At 32.7% G+C, this 14,911-nt stretch overlaps 1 protein-coding gene across 1 annotated transcript in view; it reads left to right on the forward strand.

The window, feature by feature from the left end:
* Positions 1-14,911, forward strand: part of LOC133195192 (early endosome antigen 1-like) — a 50,240-nt gene that overhangs the window by 24,763 nt on the left and 10,566 nt on the right. The window contains exons 29-39 of the mRNA XM_061331052.1: positions 2,957-3,064; positions 3,434-3,481; positions 4,286-4,381; positions 4,764-4,853; positions 5,298-5,456; positions 6,187-6,276; positions 7,029-7,160; positions 11,198-11,293; positions 11,601-11,690; positions 13,334-13,517; positions 14,411-14,465. Coding sequence (XP_061187036.1) covers positions 2,957-3,064; positions 3,434-3,481; positions 4,286-4,381; positions 4,764-4,853; positions 5,298-5,456; positions 6,187-6,276; positions 7,029-7,160; positions 11,198-11,293; positions 11,601-11,690; positions 13,334-13,517; positions 14,411-14,465 — 1,148 coding nt within the window. The remainder of the gene's footprint in view (positions 1-2,956; positions 3,065-3,433; positions 3,482-4,285; positions 4,382-4,763; positions 4,854-5,297; positions 5,457-6,186; positions 6,277-7,028; positions 7,161-11,197; positions 11,294-11,600; positions 11,691-13,333; positions 13,518-14,410; positions 14,466-14,911) is intronic.

A 14,911-nucleotide genomic window follows, 5' to 3' on the forward strand; every position in this document is an offset into this window, starting at 1 on the left:
TTTATTTATTTATTTATTTATTTATTTATTTATTTATTTTATGCTCTTTGAATCGGATCTTTTTTTTAGTGGTTAAGGACCCCCCCCCCCCCCTTCTTCCCCGCTGTCTATGCCTTAAGTGGGATTAAGACTTTCATAATTTATTACAAAGTTTTGTCTAATTTTGCCGATGTAGTTCTATATAAGATGATTTTTTTAACGATCAATACAAAGTCTAATAGCAATAATTTACAATTATTCAGTCCAAAAATCCACTTCTCGTATTGTGGAAATTATTTTTGTGTGTGTGTGTGTGTATGTTCTAATATGTTGTAAACAAGAGTATGTAATAATTCAATGTTATTTATTTAATACAAAGTTAAAGTACCCTATAAATATATTCACGTACATTGTAAGCTTAGCATACACGCGTCTATAGTAGATACAAATTCTGTTATTGTAAATGTTTATAACACAGGCATGCGTAGAAAGCAATTTCATTTCTTTGGGGGTGAGGGTCTAAAAAGAAATGTTTTGAAAAGCAAACAAAAGAGGCTAAAGACATTATTATTGTTGATGGGCAATATTATCATTATATTTCTACTGTATACTACACATGTTGCTATACTGTAACTTTTTTAGGTATACGACTACATGCTCCCTTCTTAATCTTACATGCCTATAGTATTAGAAATACCAGAGAATAAATACAAAAGAATGGAAATGCGGATTTTTTTTCGGATAAAAGATGATGACAGATCTAGTGACGTTTATTAATTTTATTGAATTCGATTTGTTTCGGCTGGTCTCCTTCCACATATATAAATAATTTTATACAATGTATGTACTTGGAATATGTAAATACTTTCTATGTGCACGGGATCTGTGTAACATATATATTTATATATAGGAGAGATTATTTAATCACAGTCCAGTGCTCAGTCTGTGTCAATGCAACTAGCAATTTCAGCAAGTCATGTGTTTAAAATGTAATACAAATAAAATTAATTTATATAAAATATAAATTTAAACAAGTTCGTAAAAACTTTGAGGAGAAAGCATTAACATTTAATAATAATAATAATGACATTTTTTTTTCGACCCCCCCCCCCTCCCCAAAATTATGACAAGTAATTTTTTTTGTAAGATTTGAATTATTAATTAAAGATTATTAAAGGCGATTTTGGATACATCGCAGACTTCTAGCACAGATATTGAATCTAAATATTTCACTTTTTACATGGAGTTCTTCCATAAAAATAATCAATGTTTGTTAGGAATTTCATAAGGTTTTATTTGTTAAAATAATGAATATATTTATAGCGTTTCGTGAATCTATTGCACATTGGTGTAAAACTTTGCTTGTCTACAGAATTTTTGAGCCACCTATAAATTAAAATCTCCGTAATTAAACGATTCAAAATTCAAATTTAACGATTCGATGAAATTTCGACATTTGTATAATTACACAAACAATCGACTAATTTGCTTCATAGATTGGAATTAATTTTAAATAATTACAGTTTGAATTTGATGACGATCAGTTTTATTGACGAAAAAACGTACATTTATCTTTTACAAAGCACCATTACCTCAAATGTTTTATCACGATAAAATTAATATATTTAATCATTTAGATTTGCGGCTTTGTAAGTAATTAAAATTATTAAACTACTAAAAAGGAAACTTTTCGTCTTGTCAAAAAACGTTTCGCATTTTGAAACAATCCTATCAGGTTTTGCGTTTATCCTATCGTGAAGATCGTTTATCAGGTCTATCGTGTTTTGCGTTTATCGTATTTTGCGTTTATCGTGTTTTGCGTTTATCCTATCGTAAGTGTATCCTGTCCTATCATGCATGTATCCTATCGTATCGTGCGTGTATCCTATCGTATCGTGCGTGTATCCTATCGTATCGTATATCCTGTAAAGAATAACGATGCGGGTACTGTATAGGAACTCAGAGACAGAGTAGACACACATGTCAAGGAGAAGATGGGTATAGGAACTCAGAGACACAGTAGACACACATGTCAAGAAGAAGGTGAGTATAGAAACTCAGGGACACTGTAGACACACATGTCAAGGAGAATGTGGGTATAGGAACTCAGAGACAGAGTAGACACACATGTCAAGGAGAATGTGGGTATAGGAACTCAGAGACAGAGTAGACACACATGTCAAGGAGAAGGTGGGTATAGGAACTCAGACATACAGTAGACACACATGTCAAGGAGAAGGTGGGTATAGGAACTCAGACATACAGTAGACACACATGTCAAGGAGAAGGTGAGTATAGGAACTCAGAGACACAGTAGACACACATGTCAAGGAGAAGGTGAGTATAAGAACTCCGAGACACAGTAGACACACACGTCAAGGAGAAGGTGGGTATAGGAACTCAGAGACACAGTAGACACACATGTCAAGGAGAAGGTGAGTATAAGAACTCCGAGACACAGTAGACACACATGTCAAGGAGAAGGTGAGTATAGGAACTCAGAGACACAGTAGACACACATGTCAAGGAGAAGGTGAGTATAAGAACTCAGAGACACAGTAGACACACATGTCAAGGAGAAGGTGAGTATAGGAACTCAGAGACACAGTAGACACACATGTCAAGGAGAAGGTGAGTATAGGAACTCAGAGACACAGTAGACACACATGTCAAGGAGAAGGTGAGTATAAGAACTCAGAGACACAGTAGACACACATGTCATGGAGAAGGTGGGTATGGGTTGATAAGTATGGGGTTAATCATAGGTCAAGTAAAACATGGGTATTGTCAATCCTCAGATCCAAGCTAAATTGCATTAGTCATTATATCTTCATTATATTCACTGACAGTTAGTATTTGAAAGTACTATAGTCAAACCTTGTTATCTTGAACACGGTGGTACCATGAGAAAACTTCAAGTTTTTGAAACTTCAAGCATGGTTAATGTTGTTAGAATAATGATTTTTTCTTAAAACAGAAAACATTAGAGAATGAATATAAGAAGAAGGAGGATGAACTGCGAGCAGAAATGAATGCCGTCTCGGTGGAACTAAACGATGTCAGGTCCCAGCTCAACAAAGAGAGGGTAGGCAAACCTAACAGGCTGAATTACTGGATAATGCAATAATGAACATTTTTTTTTTAAATGATACTGTTCGTACAAAAGATTTACATGTTTAATGCACATAAGTGCACTTGTACATGTATACAGTTTGGTTTGTTTGATGGAGCAATAGTCTTTAAAAATGAATTGTCTCTTGTAATAAGAGTAGATAGCTGTAATTGATATGTTTAAAGTATGGAAATTTATACATGGGGATAAAATATATCTAAGTATGCTGTAATGAAAAAAATCCTCTAGGTAATCTTCATCCTTTATTTGATATTCTTCATTCAGAGATTCTGGTGTCATGTATTAACAACATGCAGAAATTTTCATGTTTCTTTGTTTTAGGAATCACTCTCTTCAAAGACAGAGTCTGAAAATACCCTCAAGAGCAAGGTAAGAACTTTGTACAGTCTACCATCTAAAGCTTTTGATCCTGTCAGTGATAGCAAGTAAAAATAAACCATAATTAAAAATGTGGCAGTCAGAATCATTCAATTATTAGTGGCCAGATAGCTCAGTTGATAGAGATCCTGACTAGAACTCATGGAGCCTGGAAACAAATCCTAATGTGGTCCTGTGTGTTTTCTCACTTATTGTAACAGTTGGTGCCATGTCTAGGAGTAGCATATGAAAAACCTGTCGGGGGAAAGTCTGAGTTGAATTGTCATCTTGGGGAGGGGGGAACATTTAGGGAGGCAGGAGTGTGGTGGTCATTAAGGCTGGTTTTTCAGTGGCTAGATAGCCCAGTTGGTAGAGAATCTGTCTAGAGTGCCTCTAGGGAGGGAGGACGGGGAAGGAAGTTTGAATACTTATTTGATCTGTGGCATTTTCTCTCCTAGTTGTCATGTAGGTGGATTGATAAGTCAAGAAGCCTGTCAAACATGAACCTTGGTTTGTGTCTTTGGTCAAGCAGTTTTTTTTTTTTTTTTGCTGGTGGCCAGATGACTCAGGTGGTAGTTGAACTGCCTAAAATTCAGAGTGGGGGGGGGGGGGGGTTAGAATTGTGATCTATCACATTTAATACTTCTTGTTGAAAAAGAATCAAAGAAGAAAAAAAGGCATGTTATATGGATTTACTTGCTAAAGCGGAAGCAATATTATGCTATATTCAACAAAACATAGTCAAGTTCCAAGATTCTTATCTTAGTTGTGATAGTTTGACTTTACAGGGAACTTGACAATGTGTTATTTTTATAGATCTCTGACTTTGAGTCGAGAAAGAGAGAATTAGAAGGAACCATTGAGAAGTTGAGGTCGGAATTGGAGGATGAGAAAGAAAGTCTGGCTCAGCAGGTAGGTGTTTGTTGATGTCCTGAATATTCTGTACAAGGCTTTCTTTGAATTTGCAACAAGGATGAATTAAAAACGATTCATCTCAATGATTATCATTTAAACTGCAGAGTTTTCCATGGACCATTTTGACTGTTGTACAAGAAAACAAAAATTAACATGAATTAAAACTTTGTTTTACCCCAACATTTGGTTTTGTCTGTCATCATAACAAAAATTTTATTGATCTTCAAAAACTCTGTTCAGGCACCACAGTAAACTATTAAAAGATGGAGAACCCTGAACTATTTTTATTTAAATGGTATTGATTTACATGTATATGAATTCCAGTCTATTTAGAAAACTTCTTTTTATTTTAATCTTTTGTTAAAAATTTTGCCTACAGAAGGAGATAAGTGATCTGAAGATACAGGAACTACAAAGTATGGTACAGGAGAAAGTGTCTGAGTCCGAAAAACTCCAGGAACAGACAAAGGTAGAACAAGATATATAACTACAAAATGACATGGGGATAGGTCCTGTTTACCTTAGGAGTTTACAATTGGGGAGGGGGGGGGGATCAAAATATTGATTGGTCGCATGAGTTGAATACCATAAGTAGGTAATTTCTATTCAATCTGCTGTTTACTTAAAATTACTGAAATTGAAATCATAAAATTCCCCTTCCTTTAGTATGACATATTCATACTAAGGAAATAACAAAATTTAGAGTGCTGTCTTTTATGCATAAAATTCAAATGAAAAAAATTAAAATACATATGTAACTCCAGAAATTACCATTTGTTTGTTTAGTGTCTTTTTTTGGTGAACAAATTTCTGTAGGAGGAAGATAATGTTTTTTTTTCTACATTTACTCCTTTATCACACAGTAGATGAGGTAAATTGCATTAAAATCTCATTATTGTCTTTCGCTTCTCAGGAGCTCCAAGAGAAGTTAGAGAAATCTGTTAAGGAAACTGAAGGACTGAGATCAGAGAGAACAGATCTCCAAAGGAAGACGGAAGAACTTCAAAGGGAGCTAACCGACTCCAAAGAAAAAGTGACAGAACTCAACCAGTCATTTGATGAGCTGAGCGAGGTATAGAAAAGCACTTACGTCAAATCTCATTATCTCTAATTGATGGTACCTAGAAAAAACTGAGAGGTGTCTGAGGATTGGAGATAATGAGGTTGAGATACAATTAGAAAAAGTTGTTTTTACTTCAAACTTTCTTCATCATATCCATAGTATTTGAGATGTCAATGTTCAAGATATGGCAGCTCAATTTTCATTTGTAATATAGAGTCATTCTAATTACATGTACTATAAATGGATAAATGTATTACTGAAATGCCTGCAAATGAATTAAATAATTTAATGAGGTACAGTAAAGGGGAACAACAAAAATGTCTGTTTTTCAAGGCTAGTGTGGTTCAGTACATTTCACGGGGGGTTAAATTGTAATGGATTTCTTGGATCTTTTACCCAAGTAACAGTCTATCTACTTGCAATGTCTTATGAATAATGAGACATTTGACTGAGATATTACATTCCTACAATCTTGTAGTTTTTAAGCTATCCACAAAAATTGGTCCAAACAAATTTAAATGATTCCACAGAAGTAGGTTTTGAAAAAAAGATTTTGCTGTATATGTATGCCTATGGAATGTGTGTACAAGTATGAAACTGATATACAATTATTGTACATGTAATTACAGCAATGCATACATGCTAACTAATAATGGATATTGGACTTTGTAATTTACATATACATGTAAATAATTCATCATTTAATGTACATATTAACTTTATACGAAATTAATTTCAGATTCGGAGCGCAATGAATACACAGATGGTTCAATTAGACAAAGAACTGACAAAATTCAAAGAGAAGGCAGAAAAATACAAAGGAGAAAAGGTACATACTGTAAACGGGGATAATTTTACAGTAAAATTTTGCAATTTCTATGTAAAAAAGACTTTGCATGGGGGTTAATTTTGCAGAAGTTAAGAATTAACAAAATTTGCTAGTTTTATGGCTTTATATATTAAATATTTCAGGTACTGTTTGGCTTAGAATTATCAAACTTAGTTAGCTGATGCATCTTGGGTCCTCAGAGAATGACAAGTGATAAGTACATTTAGGTGACCATGACCTACCTTCAGATACTAATTGGCTTAGAATCATCATGGGTTCTCAGAGTGTTTTATCTAAAATGGAGGTCATGAAGACCTACTCTTGGAATTTCAAGGCTTTATTTAAATATACAGGATACTTAAAGGCTTCCAATAGAAGTGATACTGGTTGTACAATTTATCAGAAGAGCGATTCAAGGCCCTTGGGCCTCTTGTTTAGCATGGTTCCTTTTTCAAAACAGTTCACGGGGATAAATTTTGTAAAACTTCACTCATCTCAAAATTCGCAAAAATTTCCCCCGCACGAAAATTTGCACTGTTAGAGTAGTGAGATATATATATCTTTAAACATTAGTGTCAGTAGAAACACAAATACTGTTGTATATTACATGTACATGACTCATGTTAAAATTAAGAATTAAATCCATTCTTTGTATGGGTAATACAACGTTGGTTCTTGGCAGAGTAGAGTTCACTAAGCTATATTAAGTTGCTTCACAAATAATACTAACAGCTGTTGCCTGTCAATTTCAGGAAAGTTTGGAATCTGAAGTTGAGGAACTGGAGAGAAAATACGGAGAGACAAAAATCACCAGTGATTCTTACGAAAAAGATATTGAGAACCTGACAAAAAGTCTGGACAGAGAAAAGTCAGAGAGAAAACAGGTCAGGAGTTATATTTAGATACTTCAAATACCGGTAATCAAACTTCTTTCTGAGGAATTTCCTGGTAAATCCAAATTTAGTTCTAAAAGGTCCTATGTCACAGTAAAAAAGAAGACATATAAATGTATATAATTGTTATGTCCTTATTTTACTATACACAACTACAATCTTTATTTTATATGTAAGTGTGTTTTCTGAAAAATGGATGATTTGATTATGCCTGATATGAGCCAGTGATCACAATATTTGAGGTTTTAGCTCACCTGTGTTGAAATCTGAAGTGAGTTTTTCTGGTCACCCGTTGTCCTTTTTCTGTCCATCTGTCTGTCCTTTCATCTGTTTGTCTTTAAAGTTGAAAGGAGGGGGTCACAATAGGGGATCAAAGTTTTGCATAGGAATATAAAGGAAAAAAATTGTTAATTATCTTCTCAAAAACCACTGGGGCAGAAAAAAGAAAACTTAAATGAAAGCTTCCAGACATAATGCAGATTCTAAAGTGTTCAAAACATGGTTCCGCGGGAAAGGGTGGAACCACAATAGGGGATCAAATTTAACTATTGGAATATTTCATACAGGGAAAAGTCTGAAAATCTAGATTCTAGGTTCAAATCATTACCCCCAGGGTAAACTGCCATTGTAGGGGATCAAAGTTTTACATGGGACTATATAAGAAAAATTCTAGAAAAATCTTCTCAAAAACCTCTTTAGAAACATTGCTTTGCAATTCCTGAGATGGGTGGATTCATTTTTTTTTAATCGTGGACCTTGTGTTAGAGTTGGTAAGACCATGTTAGTTATGCTGATATTGAAGCACCCCTTTGTTGTATGAATTACCCCTTATAGAGTGAGACTGGGGCCATAATATGGGGTCACAATTTTTCATTGAATTATAAAGGAGAAATAAAGTATTTTAAAAATCTCTGAAGAATGGCAGCTCTAAAGTTACTCAGGTGAGCATTGAGGCCCATTGGCCTTTTGTTAAATTTTGGGGTCATTTGATATGATAAGATAAATGTGCAACTCCTTAGAAACACTGTATAAATATAATTACCAAAACAGCCTTTGGAGAGTTGCAAATACAAGGTGCAAAAATACTCACATATTTATGTATGAACTAGACATGATTTCAAACATAAAATTCATAAATAACACGAAATCATTCAAATTGCTAACCAAATTTCAGCTAGGTCCAGCAAATTTGACTTGAAAGTAATCATGTTTATTTAGTCCTACAATCTTTTAAATATGGCCAGCCTTAAATTTATGATCCTACAAAATGGTATACATGTACTAGACTTGCTATCATGTCCAATAATTCTGATAAATAACAGAAATAATCATTATATTTTAATTTATTTTTAATCCTTATAAGCTCTCTCGTTGGTTGCATTTTAAAAAAGTACACACACAGAGATGCATGATCATAAAGACATGCATGCGGGGCAAAATGTAGGATTTGCAGTGATATTATTCAATTATACCATTAAGAATTGAGAATATCTAACAGTAATTTCAAATAAAAACTTTACTGATGTAACTAAAGTGTTAATAACTTGAACACGATGATTCTCAATTGAAGAGAAATAAAATTAAGTTTTAAAGTTTGAAAGTATAAATATGAAGATTATTACTTAGTTTTCATTATGATAATTAATAATTATTATTGCTGCAGATTTTGACATTTGAGCAAGCCAAGTTATGATATAACCTAACTGTCATGAAAACACCATGTAATTGGAGGGGTTATGCATATGTTATCCATATTTAACTCTACTGGTACGAGACCAGATGAGCTTATGCATTAATAAGGTGTCCTTTGTCCGTCTGTCTACCTAGCTGTCAAGATCTGTTTGTAAATAATTTCATCAAAATAATACTCCTCCTACAGTTTTGTCCAACTTTGTACACAAGTAAACTGAGATACAAAATTTTATGTATCAGTTTTTTAATTTTGATGAACATTGTTACCATGGTACCTAAAATTACAGTTGTGGTTTAATTTCAACTACAATTTGTACACAAGTAGACTACACTTAGATACATAATTCTCTATACCAGTTTTTGATTTTAATGAACGGTGTTACCACTGTAACTTAAAATAGAAATTTTTTGAAATTCTTTCAAAATGCTACTTTTCCTATGGTTTTAGTTTGATTTCAATAAGATTCGATAAGACTAAGTAGACTATACCAAGATACACAGTTCCATTATAAGTTTTTAATTTGGAAGAATGATGAGGTTACTAAAAGTAGAAAATTTGTGTGAAACTCTTTCAAAACACTACTCCTCCTACAGTTTTGGTCTGATTTCAATAAAACACGGTACACATTTGTCAAGTAGATATACTAAGATACATAATTTTTTGTTTATAGGTTTTTGATATCATTGAATGGTGTTACATGTACCATGGTAACTAAAAATAGGAATTTCTATGAAATTCTTTGAAAATGCTACTCTTCCTACAGTTTTGATCTTATTTCAATACTAGTATATGACTTAGTACATATAAACAAGTAAATTACTCTTAGATATAAAGCTCTGTTTATTGGGTTTTGATTTAGATGAACACTATTGCAGTGTTTACTAAAAATGGGATAATTAATGTTGGAATTTGTTTTAATTGTTACTCCTCTTATGCTTTTGGTCTGAATTAAATAAAACTTGGTACACAAGTAAACGGAAGCGAGGATCATAGTTCTTATTTATTGTTGTTGCCATTGCTACTAAGTTTCAAGTCCATGTGCTACTTTTCTCTTATTATAAGTATACCCACCATTAGAGCTACAGTCTCATCAGAGATTTCAGGTTAGAGCATTTTTTTTTTCAACGCTTCAGACAACACACTCAGAAATTCAACTTTGAAATTCAGGGCTTAAAAATCATCTCTAATGTATCTTCTATTATTATCAATCGAAATAAATTCATAGAAAAGAATTCAAATATTTAATTTTCGTGATACAGTAAAACACAGTTATAGTGAACATGCTTATAATGAATTTATGCTTACAGTGAAGTGATTTTCATTCCCCTTAGTTTTAAAAATGTGTTGTGAAAGGAACGGATATAAGGAATTATGTTTATAATTAATAAAAATTGGTGGTCCCTGGAACTTCGCCATAAGTGTGTTTTACTGTACAAGTCTCTTGATCCTAACAGGCTTCTTATAACCATTTGTATTTATACATGTACATTAATTGTATTCATAAAACAGTTCCTTTGTTCAACAAGTGTGTGACAATATCATAAAATAATGTTTTTCAATTCATTTTTATATAATATGTATTTTCAATTTATTTCTTATATATTATAATATGTATTTTCAATTCATTTGTGATATATTTTGTATTTTCAATTCATTTCTTATGTAATATGTAATTTCAGTTTAGTTTTTATAGAATGTGTATTCTTTGTTTTATTAACAAAAAGGACTTGATGTGTGTGGAAGAAATGTTCATGAATTTAGTGAACTTGCATAAAACAAATTCAGGTTTTGAACAAACTCCACAAAGATAATAAACAGCTGATTGTAGAAAATTGATGAGGGGGAATAATTCTGATTTAATGTTGTAACCAGTTATCATAATAAGTTCTTCAAAACCAAATTTTTATTCATTGTCAATCTTAAGAAATTCCAGTGAATGTCAAATTATTTCAATCTTTTAACTGAGAATTTCTTGCAACCATGCAAGTTTGCTATAGACAAGTTTCCTTGAAGTTTTACAATTATGAAAGGGTTTTATATAAAGCACCCAAATGACCATTAAGATTTATTTGTATAAAATTGTTCAATTTTTTGATGTGTTTTTCATACTGAAAAATACTAAGCTAATAGCTAAGTATTATTCAGTCATATTTAACATATGGCATATACAATGTACGTACATTTGGTAGGTGATTGGAATTCAGTATTTTAGGGCTTAATCGCCAAAGGAGTATGAGGGACAACTAGGTCATAATTGCTTTTATTCACGTTTCATATTTTATTAATAACTTCTTTAATTAAAAAACTTAAATATATTAACTAATTTCATTATCAGGAAGTTAAAAGTCTTGAAGAGGCGAAAGATCTCCTTATCAGTCAGAAGTTGGAAATTTCCAATCAAATTAAAGATCTTAACGAACAACTAGAACAGGTACATGCTTTTAACATGAAGGTAAAACATGATGTCTATTGAATAAAACTGAAAATTAATTGCTATTAAATTGGCCAGGTGTTAATGTATGTATATTAAATTAATATTAAAATAGCATTGTTAAGTTTCATTTTCAAATTAGCACATTAAATTTTATTTCCTGATGAAACGTGGTCTCTCAGAAATGCACAGATAATAATGGTAAAGATTTTTTTTTCATCTTTTTGGTGTACATAGAGTTTGACCAAGACAGTAAATTGTGCACAGGACACTTGTACAAGTTTGAAGTATTTTAATTTTTTTTTAGGTTAAGTCAAAACAGAAAGAGGAAATGGAGGCATCTAGAAATACGCAACAGACTTTACGAGAAGAAAGCTCCAGACTGCACACTAAACTGGTAAAGAAACGATCAGAACGATTTTCATTTTAAAAAGATGCACGTATGTTCTGTGTAAACTTTACACAGAAGTAAATCTCTTTTGTCAGGAATCTACACAGTAGGCATACTTCAGTTGATCAGATTTATATGTTAGCACTGATCTAGTGTAGTGTAAATTCAAATTTGCTCAAGTCATGAGGAGGTTAAAGATTTTCATCAATTTAGATACAATTGAGAAACATTTGTAGAATCTCAAAATCTTCTACAGAGCTACTAAGAGTCAACATATGCTAGCATTCCCATTAAGGTTTGAGTTTATTGGAATGATTGACAGACTTGTGGAGCCAAACTAGCTTTTTTTAAAGACACTGTTTATATATAGAATTTATCAAAAAGTCTATGTTCAATCAAATTATTTAAATAGAAATTAAAATTGGTGAAATTTTGTATTGCTCAGTGTAGGTTTCAAATGTGTTAGCTGAGAAATAAATTCCCACTTTAGAGTGAATTTTGAGATAGCAACTTTGTAAGGTAAAAATTTGGACTCCCACAAAGATTAACAAGGAAATTAAAGTGTATTAGATTCTCAAATCACTAAAACAAATCAGGAAACATAAACTGTGACATATGAACAAGATCAACACCCACAAACATATAGAGGCATTTGTCCATTGAAATGATCGACATAAAAAAAGTGGATTAGTTAAACCATTTATTATGAAACATTTCATCCTACATTTCAGACAATTAACAGATTAAAGTGAGAGATCACTCGATTGTCTTTACGTGCCATGTAGCATTTCTTAATTACACACAAGTATTTCACAGCTATTGCCTCTAAACTTGGCACCATTTTCCCTAACAATCAAGACTTACCTTAGAAGCTATTGATAATTTAAGGCCACCATCTCTTAAACCATTATAAAGTATTGAATGAAGACAGTTGAGGATGATGTTTACTCAGATGGTATAAAAATTCTACAGAGGGTAATGAAAAAAAAAATCACATATTGTACATTGTAGACCTGTGATTATCTATGGTGCTGTATTTCACTTTCAAATAAGTAGGTCAGTCACCTACTTTTCATGCTAGTGACATCCGAGTATTTCTTGCAAAAATTAGGAAAAATCAGGGACCTATATACTAAGTATATACTTAGTATATAGTTCCCTGCAAAAATGGTCACTTTGACCAAGATTTTCTTTCTTAGCAAAATATATCAAATAATAAAACTTTTTTATGTTTAAACTATAGTCAGAGTTTTACTAACCAGATTTTTGCTTGGAATTTTTTAGTGTTAAGCAGAAACTGTGCTTGCAAAAAGGATTTAGTAAAGGATCTTCTGACATCTCAGAAGAATGGGTATCTCAGAGTCTGCAATATTTCTATGGAAAAAACAATTACTAGTATTCTTCATAGAATTAAGTTACAGTCAAGCCCCGTTATCTTGAACTCATTGGGACCAATAAAAAACTTCGAGATATCTAAGGATTCTAGATATCCAGGGTATTAGTGGTTGGGACTTTCAAATCACTTCGACATATCCATGGTATTCGAGATATCAATGTTTGAGATACCGAAGTTCAACTGTATATGAACTGACCACACAGTGTTTTAGTAATGTTTATATTAATAATTGTTCACATTCTGTTTTTATCAGACAGCAGCTGAACAAGAGCGTGGGGACATTCAGAGACAAGCAGATGAAGAAAGGGCAAAGTTCGAAGTTCAGATGTCGGTTCTAAATGAGAACTTGACCACTATACGGGGAGATCTAGTGTCCACTCAAACAGCTCTGGAGGAGGCGAACAAACTCAACGATCAACTCAGAGGGGAGAAACTTGGTAAGTCAACTGAATGATCAACTCAGATGGGAGAAACTTGGTAAGTCAACTCAATGATTAACTCAAAGGGGAGAAACTTGGTAAGTCAACTCAATGATCAACTGAGAGGGGAGAAACTTGGTAGGTCAACTCAATGATCAACTCAGAGGGGAGAAACTTGATAAGTCAACTCAATGATCAACTGAGAGGGGAGAAACTTGGTAAGTCAACTCAATGATCAACTGAGAGGGGAGAAACTTGTTAAGTCAACTCAATGATCAACTCAGAGGGGAGAATCTTGAGAAGTCAACTGAATCTGAGTAGAGAAACTTGGGAAGTCAATTCAATAACCAATTCAGAGGGGAGAAACTTAGTGACTCAACTCATAGATCAATTCAAAGTGGAAAATTTTGGTAAATCAATTCAATGATCAACTCAAAGGAAAAATCTTGGTAAGTTAACTGAGTAATAAACTCAGAGAGACGAAAATTGTTAGTCAACTCAGTGATCAACTCAGAGGAGAAAATCTTTGTTAGTTGACTGAGTAAGGAACTCAGAGGAAGAAACTTGTAAGTCAACTCATGATCAACTCAGAGGAGAAAATCTTGTAAATAAGGTAAACTGACTAAACTCAATGATCAATTTAGATGGGGAAATTTGGTAAGTCAACTAAGTGATCAACTCAGAGGGGGAAAATTGGTAAGTTAACTTGATGAACAACTGATAGGGATGAGACTTATTAAGTCGACTCATTGATCAACTCAGAGTAGAAAAACATGATAAGTTATCTCAGTTATCAAGATAGATAAGTTAAAAAAAACAGAGGAACGGGATAAGTTATCACAATAAGAGAATATGTTTTAAAACAAACACATATACATGTATATGTATTACTTTACTTTTCATTTTTGCAGAAATGGAGGCCAAATTAGAAAATAACAATGATGAAAGAAGAATTTTACTTGAAAGGTGGGTTATCAGTTAGACATTCTGCATGGTTGATGATACACATTTTGCTGAGTGTTGTGTCAATCACAGGTCCTTAGATCTCTTTAAAAAAAATTAAGGTGTTAAAAAAAAATAAAGGTATGGAACTCCTTTCATAGGGTACCCACATTCGCCAATAAAATACTTTTAAATCAAATGACCTAAAACTTTACTCTCTATTCATAACTATTCACATATAAACAATCTACGTTACTACAAAAGTTCTTTCCGAAATTCCCTATACTTCCCGAGATATGCTGAAATCAATTCCAAAATTGGCCTTATTTTTTTTACTCGACATTAGCTTGGGCCTCTGAATAGTTACACTAATTGTAAAGCGGGAACGACGGGACAAATTCTTCCCGGAATTTATTCTATACTCTCTGAATATTTGTTTTTTAGCATCAGTCTCTACAAAATTTTATCTG

Source organism: Saccostrea echinata, unplaced genomic scaffold (assembly GCF_033153115.1).
Source record: "Saccostrea echinata isolate AGI-Se365-2 ecotype Australia unplaced genomic scaffold, CSIRO_AGI_Sech_v1 ptg000029l, whole genome shotgun sequence".
NCBI classification, from domain to species: Eukaryota; Metazoa; Mollusca; class Bivalvia; order Ostreida; family Ostreidae; genus Saccostrea; species Saccostrea echinata.